The sequence below is a fragment of the Equus quagga genome, chromosome 5, assembly GCF_021613505.1.
Source record: "Equus quagga isolate Etosha38 chromosome 5, UCLA_HA_Equagga_1.0, whole genome shotgun sequence".
Classification (NCBI taxonomy): Eukaryota; Metazoa; Chordata; class Mammalia; order Perissodactyla; family Equidae; genus Equus; species Equus quagga.
In genome coordinates this window covers 34,694,571-34,710,330 of record NC_060271.1, presented here as the reverse complement: position 1 = coordinate 34,710,330, position 15,760 = coordinate 34,694,571, and the positions used below count along the sequence as shown (strand labels likewise).

At 51.5% G+C, this 15,760-nt stretch overlaps 1 protein-coding gene across 3 annotated transcripts in view; it reads right to left on the bottom strand.

Moving 5' to 3' along the window:
• Positions 1–9,370: 9,370 nt before the first annotated feature.
• CAPZB (capping actin protein of muscle Z-line subunit beta) overlaps positions 9,371–15,760 on the bottom strand; it is a 131,614-nt gene continuing 125,224 nt past the window's right edge. For 2 of the 3 annotated variants that reach the window (XM_046661177.1, XM_046661175.1), the window contains exons 7-10: positions 15,539–15,604; positions 14,803–14,879; positions 13,269–13,381; positions 9,371–10,229 (exon numbers count right to left, since the gene is read on the bottom strand). In XM_046661177.1, the coding sequence (XP_046517133.1) occupies positions 13,279–13,381; positions 14,803–14,879; positions 15,539–15,604 (246 nt within the window). In that variant the 3' untranslated portion in view covers positions 9,371–10,229; positions 13,269–13,278. The remainder of the gene's footprint in view (positions 10,230–13,268; positions 13,382–14,802; positions 14,880–15,538; positions 15,605–15,760) is intronic. The other variant, XM_046661176.1, reaches the window with a different exon arrangement.

Here is a 15,760-nt window from a genome sequence, read left to right as displayed (position 1 = left end):
TCTCATTCGGTCTGCCCAGCCCCCTCTGAGGTAGCTGTAGTCGCAGTGGCCATTTTACAGATGAGAGAACAGGCTTGGAGGAATTAAGCAACTTGCCCTAGGTGACCTTGCTAGGAGTGGCCACTGTGTGATTTGCATTAGGTCCCTCAGCTGCAGGGCTTGAGGGTCCTCAGAGTCCCCTCCCTCCCTCTGTTCATGGCTAGGGGTCCAGGGCTTCAGGCCGGGGGCAGTCCCAGCCTCACTCTCACCCTCGGGAGTGGCCCAACCCTGCTGGGCTCAGGCTCCCTTCCCACTGTCCTGAACCGTGACTCCCACAAGCTTCTGGCTTTGTCCCAGCAGAAGTGGCCCCCCGGCCCCAGTTGGCCCTGGACCGGGCTTGGTTCAGGTGCCCTTTGTCAGCCAGCTGTCTGGCTCCATCCAGGGCTGTGACCTGGCTCGATGCCACTTACCTGGAACCAGGTGGTGCCCTCCCAGCCTGAAGAGCTGGGGGCTCAGTATGGCAGCATGAGTCCCAAGGGCGGGCCTGAACTAGAGCTGGCAGGGGAGAAAGACGTGAACCCTCATGTCCCTGCCCGGGAAGCCCTTGTCTGATGGGGGGGTGACATGATCCCTTGCTCCTGGGAAGCACCCAGTCTCATGGGGTGGTGGCTCTTGCTTTCAGGCGCTGCCCAGTCTGCTGAAGTCTGTGGTTCCTTCCTCCTCAGGAAGCCCGGGTCTCATGGGGGAGACCTGGCCCCTGGCCCGGGGAGTGCCCTGATGGAGAACGTAGTTGTGGTGAAATGAGATGGGCTTGTCGGCTCGTGCCCCAGCACCTGACACGGGTGTGTGTAAGGGCCTGGGAAATAAATGACGGCCACGTGAGCTTGTCTACCCACAGCCGGGACCTCCCCAGGTTCCTCTTGGAGAACGGAGGGCCAGTCCGATTGATGGATTCCACCGCATGGGCTGGGCCATGCTTGCTGGCAGACGGGGCCTGGAGGGGAAGGGTCTCCAGGTGGATTTCCTGTCTCCCCCAGCTCACACCTCGTGCTCCTTGCTGCAGGCAAGGGCTGGTGGGGTCCTCATCTCTAGGTGTGGCCTGACGGGATGGCAGCCCCCACCTCCAGTCCTTCCTCCCGCCTGAAGCGTGGGCCCAGCAGAGTTCTGCACTTGGTTTCAGGTCCAGGCTCAGCTGAAAAAGTGGCAGTGCACTTACCAGTTGCCCTTGGCCAGGAGGGTTTCTCCCTTAGGACCTTGATGGGCAACGGGAGGCTGGACCAGTCACCCCCAAAGATCCCTACCTTGGTGGGTTATATTTTAGCTATTGAATGAGATGCCATATGTGAAAATGCCTTGCACGATGCCTGGCCCTGGTGCTCCCCAAATCCCAGGGGACGGAGGCAGGCAGGCAAAGCTGGCTGGCAGGTGGCATTCTCCAACAAAGCAGACGGAACAGCCGGCAGCCGGGTCCTCAGCACTCAGCCCAGGCCCTCCCAGCCCAGGGTTCCCCTTGGCTGTTTAGCAGACCTGGCACTTTTTGAAGCCACAGCTCAGACAATATGGCTTCAGTCCCCAGAGCTGAGAAAAAGGAGAAGTCCACAGCTCGCCCTCTCTTCCGCCCTTCTCCTGCTGACTTCACCGGAGCTGGAGGGTGGGACCACAGAGGCCCCCGGGGGGAACAGCCAGGCGTCCCAGATGTCCCAGCACCCTATGGGGAAGGGGGTTGCCTTTTGCTTCAGATTAATTCGATTCACCTGATAACTACTGATTAGTCCTCCACCCCTGTGACAGCCCTGAAGACACGGCCCCCCACCGGTAGCACTGTGCCTAGCACATAAAAGTGCTCAGTAAGGATTATTTTTCTTAATAAGTACTTCTCCACCCCGACCAGACAGTATGGGCGGACTTCTCTCCTCTTCACCATCATATCCCCAGTACACAGTGGTGCTCAATGAATGCTTGGTGAATGAATGAGTGAATGCAGTGAATGCCTGAAACACTGTCCCTCAGGGAGCCTACAATCCTGGGAAGGAGGCAGGCCTGTTAGCAGTGATCAGAGCTGTTGAATGGGGTGCACTTTAAGATTTTATTTTTTTAATTTTTTTTTAAAGATTTTATTTTTTCCTTTTTCTCCCCAAAGCCCCCCAGTACATAGTTGTATATTCTTCGTTGTGGGTCCTTCTAGCTGTAGCATGTGGGATGCTGCCCCAGCGTGGTTTGATGAGCAGTGCCATGTCCGCGCCCAGGATTGGAACCAACGAAACACTGGGCCGCCTGCAGAGGAGTGCGCGAACTTAACCACTTGGCCACGGGGCCAGCCCCTGAATGGGTGCACTTTAAATGGGTGAATTGTACATGTGAATTAGATCTCGAAAAGGTTATTTGAAAAAATATCAAATTAGCTATTATTAAAATTTGAGTGGGAAGTGATGGGTAATGAGAATAGATTGCATCTTGCAACCCTTCTGCTCGCACACTGTTGCTACAGAGTAATGTGAATGCCTGATGGGCGTGAGGGTGGTGGCCAGTTAGGTGCGAGGAGTAAAGGGTTTCCTTCACCACACTGGGCAGAGAGAGACAGACACGTGTAGGACGGAGTCTGTCCGTCCCGGGGAGCATTTCGGAGCACTCATCCCAAACTGAAGAGTTTCACAAAAAAGGCAGAGACACTGATAATCAGAATGTGTGTCTGGGAAGGAATATTTTAAATGGCATGGAAAATAACTAAGGACAGAAAATTCAAATAAAACATTAAAAATATTGTACCACATTTAAATATTCAGAAACTTAAATTTCTCTAAATTATGAGTTTATATAAAGTAATGTTTGTATTCTGAATGTCATCTTTTTAAAAAGCTAATTGAATAACCAGAATAGAAGGGATACGAATTATAACCAAACTTTTTATAAAACAAGAAAAAATAGCACCAACTAGTTCTAAAGAAATATCTGTTTAACAGGTCATCTGCTTTCTAAAGGGCCAAGAAGTGAATTGCAAAATCAGTAACAGAGCTCTCACTCGAAATATTTTTAGTGAAACAGGTAAGTTTTGACTGAAGCAACAATTTGACAAGGCGTGATTAAGTAATCTGGTTTTCCAGCTGAAGGTTTTACAAATTTTAGTTATATTGAGAAAAGAAAATAATTATAAAATGAGACATTTTAACTTAATATTTAATTTCTATAATATTTAATTCATAACATTAATTTTTTTAATTTTTTTTTTTTTTTAGGATTTTATTTTTTTCCTTTTTCTCCCCAAAGCCCCCAGGTACATAGTTGTGTATTCTTAGTTGTGGGTCCTTCTAGTTGTGGTGTGTGGGATGCCACCTCAGCGTGGCTCAATGAGCGGTGCCATGTCCATGCCCAGGATTCGAACCAACGAAACCCTGGGCCGCCTGCAGTGGAGCACGAACTTAACCACTCAGCCACGGGGCTGGCCCCCCATAACATTAATTTGTTTTCATCCTTTCTTATTAAATTTTAAAAGGTTTTGCCGTAGAGGCTTAAAAAACAAAAATTGATGAGAGAACAGGAGAAAAAGATCCTCTCTTGGAACTCAGAAGTGATTGTACCGTGCAACTTTGCTGTAGCTGATTATTTCTATTAGCTTTCTGGTGGATTCTTTAGGGTCTTCTATATATAGAATCATCGTCCACAAACAACTAGAGTTTTACTTCTTCCTTTCCAATTTGGATGCCTTTTATTTATTTTTCTTGCCTAATTGCTCTGGCCAAAACCTGCAGTACTGTGTTGAATAGCAGTGGGGAGAGTGGGCACCTTGTCTTGTTCCTGTTCTCAGAGGGATGGCATTCAGTTTTTCACTGTTAAGTATGATGTTGGCTGTGGTTTTGTCATATATGTCTTTATTATGTTGAGATATTTTCCTTTATACTCATTTTATCGAGTTTTTATCATAAATGGCTGTTGGATCTTGTCAAATGCTGTCACTCTATCTATTGAGATGATCATGTGATTTTTATTCCTCATTTTGTTGATGTGGTGTATCACGTTGATTGATTTGCAGATGTTGAACCATCCTTGCATCCCTGGTATAAATCCCACTTGATCATGGTGTATGATCCTTTTAACGTATTGCTGTATTTGATTTACCAATATTTTTTTGAGGATTTTTGCATCTATGTTCATCAGCCCTATTGGCCTGTAATTTTCCTTCTTTGTGTTGTTGTTGTCTGGCGTTAGTGTCAGGGTGATGTTGGCCTCATAGAATGAGTTAGGAAGCATTCCATCTTCAATTTTTTGGAATAGTTTAAGAGGGATAGGTATTAAATATTCTTTTAATGTTTGGTAGAATTTCCTCAGAGAAGCTATCTGGTCCTGGACTTTTGTATTTTGGGAGGGTTTTGATTACTGTTTCAATCTCTTTACTTGTGATTGGTCTATTCAGATTCTCTATTCTTGATTCAGTTTTGGGAGGTTGTATGGGTCTAAGAATTCATCCATTTCTTCTAGGTTGTCCAGTTTGTTAGCATATAGCTTTTCATGGTATTCTCTTCTAATCCTTTGTACTTCTGTGGTGTCTGTTGTAATTTCTCCTCTTTCAATTTTAATTTTATTTATTTGAGCCTTCTTTTTTCTGACTGAGTCTGGCTAAGGGTTTGTCAATTTTGTTTATCTTCTTAAAGAAGTTTCATCGATCCTCTCTATTGCTTTTTTAGTCTCTATTTCATTTTTCTTTTGCTCTAATTTTATTATTTCCCTCCTTTTGCTGACTTTGGACTTTGTTGTTCTTTTTCTAGTTCTGTACTTTAAGATTACTTGAGATTTGTCTTCTTTCTTGAGGTTGGCCTGTATTGCTGTAAATGTCCCTCTTAGCACTTCTTTTGCTGCATCCCATAAGAGTCGGTATGTCGCATTTTGATTTTGTCTCTAGGTAGTTTTTGATTTCTACTTTGATTTCTTCACTGATCCAAGGGTTTTTCAGTAGCATGTTGTTTAGTCTCCACATATTTGTGACTTTCTCAGCCTTTTTCTTGTAGTTGATTTCTAGTTTCATAGCATTGTGGTCAGAAGGGATGCTTGATATGGTTTCAATCTTCTTAAATTTATTGAAGCTTGCCTTGTTTCCCAACATATGGCCTGGCTTTGAGAAAGTTCCATGTGCACTTGACAAGAACGTGTATTCTGCTGTTTTTGGATGGAATGTTCTCTATATATGTATTAAGTCTGTCTGGTCTATTTATTTAAGGCCACTGTTTCCTTGTTGACTTTCTGTCTGGATGATCTATCCATTGTTGTAAGTGGGGTGTTGAGGTCCCCAACTATTATTGTGTTGCTGTCAACTTCTCCCTTTAGGCCTGTTAATAGTTGCTTTATATACTTTGGTGCTCTTGTGTTAGGTGCACATATATTCATAATTGATATGTCCTCTTGGTGGAATGTCCCTTTTATCATGATATACGGCCCCTCTTTGTCTCTCATTGTCTTTGTTTATCTTGAGATCTGCTTTGTCTGATATAAGTATGGCAACATCTGCTTTCTTTTGCCTGCCATTTGCTTGGAGTATCGTCTTCCATATGTGTTTCCTGGAGGCAGCATATTGTTGGGTCTTATTTTTTAATCCATCCAGCCATTCTGTGTCTTTTGATTGGAGAATTTGATCCATTAACATTAGAATGATTATTGATATATGAGGGCTTAATACTGCATTTTATCTCTTGTTTTCCAGTTGTTCTATATTTCCATTGTTTCTTTTCCCTTGTATTTTTGACTGCCATTTCAGTTTGGTGTTTTTCTGTGATGGTTTTCTAGTTTTCTCTTTATTTATGATTTGTAGCTCTGCTCTGATTTTTTTAGTGCTTGCCATGAGGTTAGCATAAAAGATTTCATGGATGGGATAGTCCATTTTCTGATAGCCTCTTATCTCCTTTAGCCTAAGCAGGTTCAATCCCTTTTTTCTTCCCCTTCTGAGTTATTGTTGTCACAAATTGTTCTTTTCTGTGTTGTTTGTGATTAAAGTGTTAATAGTTATTTTTGATGCTTTCCTTCCCTTTGTCTTTTATGCTATAATTGAGTGTTTACTAACCTATTCTGATAGAGAGCTGCAGTTTTCTAATTCTGTTTCTCTCCTTGCTCAAGGGTTATTAAACCTTTGCTCTTTGGTTTCAGATGGGAGGGCTCCTTTCAACATTGCTTGTGTGGCAGGCCTGGTGGCAGTGAGCTCCCTCAGCTTCTCTTTATCTGGGAAAGCACATTTCTCCTTATCTGAAGGATAGTTTCACGGAAGCGTATTCTTGGCTGAAAGTTTTTGTCTTTCAGTATTTTGAATATACCATTTCATTCTCTTTTAACCTGTAAGGTTTCTGCTGAGAAATCCACTGAAAGCCTGATAGGGGTTCCTTTGTAGGTTATTTTCTTCTGCCTTGCTGACCTTAATATTTTTGTCATTGACTTTTGCCAGTTTTAATGTTATATGCCTCAGAGAAGGTCTTTTAGCGTTGATGTAATTAGGAGTTCTATTGGCTTCATGTAGGTCCAGTTCTTTCCCCAAGTTTGGGAAGTTCTCAGCTATTGTTTCTTTGAACGAGCTCTCTGCTCCTTTCTCCCTTTCCTCTCCCTCTAGAATACCTATAATCCTTATGTTGCTTTTCCTAATTGAGTCAAATATTTCTTGAAAACTTCATTTAAAAAAAAATCTTAGGTTTCTCTCCTCCTCCACCTGAAGCATTTATTTCTATCCTCTAAATCACTAGTTCTGTCCTCCATAACGTCAGCTCTATTTTTTATGGATTCCAGATGATTTTTTATCTCATTAACTGTGTACTTCATATCCAGAATTTGTTTTGTTTTAGAGTTTCCATCTCTTCGGTGAAGTATTCCTTCTGCTCATTAATTTTATTCCTGAGCCCACTGAACTGTCTTTTTGAGTTTTCTTGTAACTTGTTGAGTTTCTTTATAACTATTTTGAATTCTGTGTCATTTAGATTGTAGATTTCTGTGAATTCAGGATTGGTTTCTGGAGACTTGTCATCTTCCTCCTGCTTTGAAGTGTTACTGTGGTTCTTCATGGTGTTTGAGCAAGTGATCCTTTAACAGCACATTTGTGGTATCAGGTTGCAGATTCCACCTGCCACCCCTGGGGGTGGGCAGGAGCTGTATTTTCTGATCCCGTCCCATCTGCTGGAAGTTGTGCCTGTGGGGCTTCTCTGCATTTGCATGCTGGCCACAGCTGCTTGGCAGGTCATGCACACACGTGGAGGTGGGGGCCTCTGTGCTCTGCCAGTGGGTCGCTCTGCTGCAGGACACTGTGCTCAGCAGGGGACCAGCCGAGTTGGTGTGCTAGGTGGGAAGGGAAGGGCACTTTCTTACGTGCACGGTTTGGCTGAGCTGCTGCACTTAGTGGGGGCTCCTTCACAGGGGCTGAGCTGTGCCACTCAGTGGGGAGCATTCCCACAGGCAGGGCAGCATGGTTGGTGTTCCTGTGGGCCAGGCTACAGCTCCACAAACACTCACATGGGCTGGGCTGCCCCTGCCTCCTCTTACAGTTGCACTGGCTGCTGTGTGAGGACCTGTGACCTAGATCACTGTTACCACGGAGGGTGTGGGATGCGTTGAGAGAGAACATCTTGATTGGCCTGGCGTGGGTCACGCAAAGGAGAGGAGGGAACACCACGACTGCACTGCACTGAGGCTGCATGGACAGGGTGGTACCAAGGGAAGGAAGAGGGGCTGTGAGGCCAGGTCCACAATGACTGGTCCACCCCACCAACAGTGAGGGGATCCCACAGGGTCTGCCATGCAGCAGCAGCTTAGTCAATGATTTGAATGAATGAGTTTGGAGACAGGGAGTCATGGAGTCTGGGGCCCCAGAAGGACCTCAGGAAGGGCTCCAAGAGGCTGACTTGTCAAGACCACAACAAGCAGGGAGTGAAAGGGCAGGGCCTTGGAGAAACAGGAAACCCGATTATCCACCTGAGCCCTCACACTTCTGGAGATGAAGACCATCACCAGCGCCAGGGGAGCAGGGTGAGTTCGTGCAGAGCTGAGGCCAGGAGGCAGGCTCCCGACTCCCAGACCAGGGCTCCTGCCACCCCACCCTAAGCGAGACTACCTCCTGTTGTGTGAACCGGCACTAAAGGGCACCTTCAGGCAGCATCTGGTGAGCCCACAGGGGTGGGGGAAGCTTTGCTGCTGCCAAACCTTGGGAGTCTGCCACCTGCAGCACGTTGACCCAGAAGGCTAGTCAACCCGCCAGGGGCCCTTCGTGCCATTTCCTTAGCCGGCCTTCCTGTCTTGCCTCAGTGGAGCAGGGAAAGGAGTGGCCATGAGGGGCCCAGGCCAGGCTACAAACACTCCTCTTTTGCACTTCCTTCCAGCTGCCCCTCACCTAAGAAACCCAGTGTCAGAGCCCACTGTAACTAGTCTCACCAGCCTGACTTAACATCAGTAAAAGAGCAGTGATGGCACCTGTGGAAGATTCTAGAAGACAAAGCAAGATCAGGCCTGGCATGTGTCACAGCCACAATTTCTTGGTTTCAAGTGTTACTTTTGGGCACATGAACACCTAATAAAAATGAACACTCATTTATTCAGCACCTTCTGTGTGCCAGGTACTCTGCTAACACAACCCCACGAGGCTGTCACCTCCGTTGTCCACATTAGGAGACAGGCTCCGGGTTCGCTCCCCCTACCCCAAGGTCCCGCGGCTGGGGCATCCAGAGCTACATCTTCATTCTTCCCAGCTTTCCTCATCCTCTCCACCCGGTACTTGAAAGGAGCTGAGGGCAGGGGTTTTTCCTGTTACCCATTTCCATCTCCATGGTACTCTGCACGCAATGAAGATGTGCCCCATCTGGGAACTTTCTCGTCAGACCAAGCAGAAAGAAGCTAAGACTGGGTCAGGGGTGTCAAGGGTCCAGGCACCTCAAACCAGAGGGGGAGCCAGGGTGTGGGTCCTACTGACCCACCACACGGCTGCCCTGCTGGCACCTAGGAGAGCGTGGACTCAGAGTGTGTCACCTCAGCCCTCTTCCTCACATCTCTGAGGGCTATCGTGAAGACAGAGTGGGATGCATGTGGATGGACCTGCGCACAGTAGGTGTTTGCTGAGATGACAGGAGAGCAGGGAGCAGGGTGGGGAGGAGAGATGAGAGGCCCAGGGACTCCGACCTCATCACACCCTGTGTGACTTCTAGTGGCCCCAGCTCTGCAGGGTGGTGGGGCTGGGGTCTGCGAGGAGTAGGGGGGCCGAGAGAAGCAGCTCCAGGCTCCGCAAGGACCCCTTTTCTCCTCACTCACCAGGCGAGTCCCCATACTTCCTGTGCCCAACACCCCACTGAGCCTGCTACCCGTCCCATGGGATCAGCTCTAACGGCCACGGCTGCACGTGCTTAGAAAGTGAGGCAGGCGAGAAAGAACACAAGGCCAGTGCTAACTGCGTCCCAGTTTCTTTTTATTTATTTTTTTTGTTCTTTTTTTCCTTTTTTTTTTAAGTATGGAAGCTCAAGTATAAGATGTAGATTTGTTTTTAAGCTTTACAAAAAAACAAAATAAAACAAAAAACTCCTTTTGCATTCCATAAAAATTGACAGAAAAGCACCTGGCCAGAAGAGCAGAACGGTCAGCAGGCCCCACCCCGCACCCCCACAACGCGGTCTCCGCGGGACAGGGGCCAGTCTGCAGGACAACGCTGAGGGCCACCTCTCCTTTCTCCCAGAGCTGTCCCCTGTCCCCCTCAACCCCCAACCCCAAGCAACTCCCAAACACACGTGGAATCAGATTTCCAGTTTTTCTTCTATCTTTCACACACCACAGTTATTTCATAAAATTTTTTTGTTTTACATTTTTTACACCAATGTAACAAAAAGGTGGGAGGGAAGGGGAGGCAGACAGACAGTGTATTTTATGCTTCTAAATGGGTGGGTGGGAGAGACGGGGGGCTGGGGCAAACAAAAAACACACGGTCTCCATGGAAACATCGAGAGTTTGGGTAGCAAAACGTGGTGGGAAGTAGGCCTCAGAGACAGAGAAGGGCGTTTATGGGGCTTTATTCTTGGGGAGAGATGGCGCTGTGCGGTTGGTCGGTGATGCAAGTTGTTATGTGACCTGTCAGGGAGGGAGGGGACGAGGGAGGGAGCAGAAACGAGTTTCTAAGAAAGGAACCTAACGAGCGCACGGCGTGTCCGTTAGCGGAAGCAGAGGTTTAACACTGCTGCTTTCTCTTCAAAGCCTCCACCAGGTCGTTCTTAAGAGCTTCTTGTTTTGATTTGTCTGCAAAAGTCTGCACAGACCTGCCAGGGAGGAAAAGAACTGTCATTAGAAGGTTTACCAGGAAGAGGTGTGGTGGTGACCGGCTGGGCACCAGGGTGCTGGTGCCTGGCTCAGAGAGCTGCCTGCGAGCGACCGACATCCTGGGGCGAGTGACCAACCTGCTGAGGTGAGGGTCTCGATCACGGGGCCAGGCACTGGGTGTCGCTGGAGCGCAAGCAGTGCTGGAGAGGTGCGGAAGCGGCACAGCCCGAGACCTGTGCCCTCAAGAACCTCACTGGGCGCCACTGAGAAGGCGCACAGCCCACCTGGACAGATGCTCAGCTCTGCACCAGGCTGCGGGGGACCTGGCCGTGGTCCCTAATCCACTCCTCAGGGCCCAGGGCCCACCATTAGTCTGAACCAGAAGGTGGCTTCTGGGCTTCAAAGCACAATGCAGCAAAGACCCTCTGAGCTTCAGCCCAGCTGTGGCCTCAGGCCAGGGGCTGAGAGGCAAGGACTGGGCCATGAGGACCTGCTATAAAGCTTGCCCCTCTGCTCCCCTGCCCAGCAGAAGAGGCTTGTCGCTCTCCCCACAAGTGCAGGGTGCAGCCGGACCCCACTCAGTGAGTGTTTAAGAACCAGCGCCCTGGACACCTGTGCGCACTGGTTCATGGCCAGGAGAACACAGAGGGCAGGTGCTTTCTGGCTTCTGCTGTGAGGCACCATCAGCTGTTAACTTGGCCCAGAAAATCCCTCAGCCTGGATCGAGAGGCAGCGTGGGGCTGAGCTAAGGGGGCCTGGGTCCCTGCTGCCGAATCCTAGATTTGCGGGGAACGCAAGTGCATTTCCGCATGGCGCTAACACTCTCGACAAAGCTCGCAGCGACCAAGCTTTGCAGAGGCTGTATACCGTTTCCAAGGTGTTTCCACACTTTTCTGCTGTAACTCTCCACGAGCGTCCTGGAAGAGGCCCAGTGCTGTTCTCAGTTTACAGATGAGGAGACAAGCTCAGAGAAACGCCCCCGGCAGTGACCTGAACGATCACTTTGTTGCAACATGTTGGTTAACCAAGAACTTATTAAACTATTTACAAACTTTACAGCGTTTTCAAAGCAGAGGAAAGAGGAGGCGGAAGGCTGCCTCGCAGGAGTGCTGTGGATGGCATGCTCCATGGGAATCCCAGGTTTGACATGCATTGACCATGAGAAGGAACGGGGCAGAGGAGTCAAAAATCATCCCCAAATGCCGAAAATGGGGAAAGTAGTATGAAGTGGGACCTGGGAGAAACAAGAGCAGCCCAAGTTGAATTCTGGCTCCTGAACCCTAGGAAAATCACAAGCAGCGCCTCCAAATGTAAGAGGGTGGCACAGAATTATTTTGAAAGAATCTGTATACAACTAAAACAAATTCCACAAGAAATGTCGACATTTTTGGTTGATGCTGCTGAAATACACATTTCTTATTTTCCCTGGACTGCCCCTGGCTCAGCGGTCGCCAAAGGAAGGGTCAGATAGCAGCCCTGGTGGCCCTTGGGCTCCAAATCTCAGCCAGTCCACAAGGGGCTTCTGGAGAAGCTCCCAAGGTTAACACAGCCAGTGGGCGGACGCGGTGGGGGAGCAGCGGCTCAGAAGGCTCCCCGGCCTGCACGGGGGTGGGCTCTTTTGGGGAGGAGAAGCCAAGCATGCCAGCCCCGACCCCCATAAAGGAGAAAGTTCCAGAGTTCAGAGTTAGAGGCAGAGTTAGATTCAGGTAAGAGAGCTGCTAAAGGTCTAAGGAATGAGGAGCAGGGCGCTCATTTAGGGGGACAGAGCTTGGGAAGGTCATTGCCAAGCAACCTCGAACCAATGCCTGGAGGAAGCACTAACTTGGTGTGGGAAGGAAGACCTGGACAGACGGGGCGTCAGGCTGCCCACTGCTGCGGAGGGTTTCTATGCTGTAAAGCTCCCGTGGGTGGCCAGGGCTAGGGATCCAGAAGACTCTAGACCCACCCTAAAAGCTGAAGGCCTGGGGAGAAAACCGCACTACCATGGAACACCTTAAAAAGGGGTTTTCTCAACGCCATGATGGGAACGCAATGGTCCCGGCATGAGGCTGGAGGCTGCCAGGAGCCTGGAGCCTGAAGTTGGCACACACAGACCAGGCCAATGTGCCAAAGTCCCATGGACCCAGAAGAGCAGCTCTGCCTGGTTAGGTAAGCGCCCCCACCCCACTGAGCCTCCTCCGGGCCAGGCGCTCAGGGTCCAGCCCATGGGCCTGGGGGTAAGCCCGTAAGCCCCGGGCTCTGCAGCCTGCTGGCTGGGTTTCCAAAGCCCAATATTGCAGCCTGTTCCCCCCACCCCCCGCCTCCCTGGGGATGCAAGTACTTTCATACAGCCGTATCTGTCACAAGCTCAAGTCATGGTTCTCAGCCATTATCAACAAGCCCATCAGTGTGAGGCGTTTAAGAGGACAGCTGTGGCTCGTTAATGGCGGCAGGTTAGGCTGGTCCAGGCAGCTCCAGCAGGAACCGGTTTGGGGGTGCACCAGGCCAGGCTGGGGGATTACAGCCCCGACTGCGCTCCATCCTCGGACTCGGAGTGGGACACCCCTTTCAAGCCAGCTAGCCCCAAAGAGTCGACTTCTGCCTGAGAAGGGGCTTATTTGGCTTCTGGACTCTTTGGTGAGACGGTCGGGGAGGACCCAGCTGTGCAGGGAGCAGACTCAGGGAGGCTGCCTGGAGCGTGCGGTGAGCAGGAGGCGGGCCAGCCCCTGGCCCGTGGGATCAGAGCCGTGCAGACAGGCGGCTTCCGCCCGAGAGCCAAGCAAGCCCCCAGCCTGGGCTCCTTCAGGGCAAAGGCCAGAACCACCCAACGGCCCACACCACTCCCCGCCCGGCGTGCACAGCACACACACCACACACGTGACACGGGTCCATGTTACAGGGGCAGAGTCTACACGTTAACGTGGCTGCTCACGGCCGTGAGTGGACACGGGGGTTAGTGGTGGTTTAAATGGCCGCGCGGCAACAGCCAGACCGGCAGGTCTCGGCGGGTTGGTGAGTCCTGTTTAGTTGGGGGTGCTCACGCCTCTCAGGCAGGGTACCTGGATCGGCTTAATTATCAGGCTGGATGTGGATCTGGCGCTGGGTCAGCACTTGGGAAAGCTCCCTCTGCAACTGCTGAAACTTGGGGTTGTCGGGGATAACGTCAACAGATCTACAGAGAGTGTTCAGAGATGAGTGCAGCAGGAGGGGAGAGGGCACACGGACGGAGGAGCACAAGGGCGGGGTGGCAGCTGAGGAGATACAGGGGACACACAGGCAGAGAAAGAGGGGAGCGTCACCAAGGCCACGGCCGCTCGGGCTGCGGTGCGGAGGTCGCAGCGGCGGAGGCTGGCCGGCGGGGGTCCTGGTTTCGGGGACTCACAACCCCCCACCCTGCAGGCTCTCTGTGTCTCTCTCCTATTTCCCAGTGGCTGCCCGACACCGTGCAGGTTAGCAGGGTGTTTGGGGTGGATGGTGCAGCGGCCCCAGGCAGGAAGCTCTGGGCACAGGTGACTGAGGAGGCCTCAGACTCAACAGCCAGAGGAGGGTAACGTTGCCAGTGGGGGTAATACAGCCCACCAGGCAGGGCCAGACCCAGTTCCCCACAGGCGGAGTGGCAAGTCGGGAAAATGCGAGTCCAAAGGGGACGCTTGCTATTTTAAATCTGTGTGAGGGAGACCAAAACCATGTCTCCTGGACCAGTTCACAAGCCAGGGCCCACCCTCCTCTCGGTCCACAAGGAGAGCCCTGCACACGGAGCGAGGGATTCGAGGGCCGGAGGCCGAGGCTGAGCACGAGCCCCTGGGCTCAGAGCGGTGCTGGGCTGCGGAATAAAGCCGCGGGGTCTCATCTCATCTCTGCAGCAGCCCTGCCTCCCTGACCGGACGGGGGCTGCTGCCAGGAGTGCCTCATCAAAGGCCACGCGGCTCATAGTGACAGAGCCTGCAGAGATCCCGGCCCCTGACTCCACGCAGAGCTCACCCCACAGCCGCCTTCACCGGGGCCGATGCTGCAGGACCAAGGGCACGAGATGGGTGGGGAGGGCAGCTCAGGACCCTGGCCACAGGTAACCGAGCCCCGGCAGAAGACATCAGGGTGGCGGGGGCCATCTCCAGGAAGCAGCAGGGCGAACAGGCTCTTTCTGGAGGACACTCTGCTGCCCCAAAACCAGCCAACCAGAGGCGGCCAGGCCACATGGCCATCTGCCCTCCCCCACGTGTCTTGGGGTCTGGTTTGGAGGATCTCTCAGAGCCCAGAGCCTAAGGGGCTGGGCAGATTCTTTACACGGGACTGACAGGCTGGGCACTGAAAGGAGGCCAACTCCAGGGACCAGGGCACCAGCGGCTGTTAAGGTGACCGTGCCCCAGAGTGCCAACAGGGAGGAGGGCGGAACCAACACCTGCCGAGAGTGCAGACCACGGAAAGGCGCTTGACCCTTGAAAACCTGCACAGCAATCCTGGAAGGCGGGTACTTTGGTGCCCTATTACAAATGAGGAAACTCAGGCCCAAGGCCACAGAGCTATTAAGCAGTAGACCCAGGATTCAAATCCACATCTTTTTGGTTCCAAAGCTTGTTCTTCTGGGTACATTACCTCAGGCCATTGACGATGTCCTTCGTTTTTCCAAAGTAGATCTCGTTCAGCGTACTTCTGATTTTATTTTCCATGTCCTGGGAAGGGAGGTCAGTCAGACACATGGCAAACACCCTGCCACCTCGCACCAGCTCCACCCGCAGTCCCCGCGGTGACCACAGGGGGGAGGCGCAGGATCACACACGACCGCGGGGAGCCCACACCATCTGTGCCCCCACCACCATGTGCCCTCAGGCAGGGAGGGAGCTGAGGCCTCGGCACTGACGGCCAGCGCTGACCGCTCTCGGGAGCTGCTCTAACCACATGGCCGCCCCTCAGCCTTTCCACCAATTTTGTGAACAGTTCTGTGAAACCGGAGAGCAGTGCCCTTCCCCCACACTGCGCGGCAAGGGAGGCTGAGGCAGCCTCGACTGAAGCTCCTCCAGAGCCCCTTGGCATTGCAGGGCCTGGCTCCATCGCAGGCTCAGGTCTCTGCTCACACCCGGGAGCTCAGGGCGCAGGTCTCGTGGGAGAGCGCGGTTTGGCGCTGGAGGGGGTGCCTCCGGGGCTGGGCGCTGCTTCCCCAGATCAGAAGGCGCAGAAAAGACCAGCCCAGGGCAAAAAAATGAGAAATGCACCACTGGCTGCTACGGAGTTGGAAGAAAGCAGCAAGGGCAAGGCCAGTAGGCCGGCAGATGGGGCTCAGGGGCAAGCTGTCATGCACTGTGGAGGCGGCCCAGAGCCGGAGCGCACTCACCTCTACCAGGCGCCCGATGTTGGCTATGTGTGGGGAGCAGTCGCTCACAGTCTCATCCTTCTCCATCTGCAAAGACAAGAACGTCCCTCCAAGTCAGAGGGAGCCGGGTGCTCCCTGCGAAGGGCAGCCTCTATGACAGCACGGCCCGCCCCACAGTGTGCAGAGAGCCTGTCATTCCTGCTGGCCCCTCGGGAGCCAGCAGCAGGGGGTACACGGCCACTT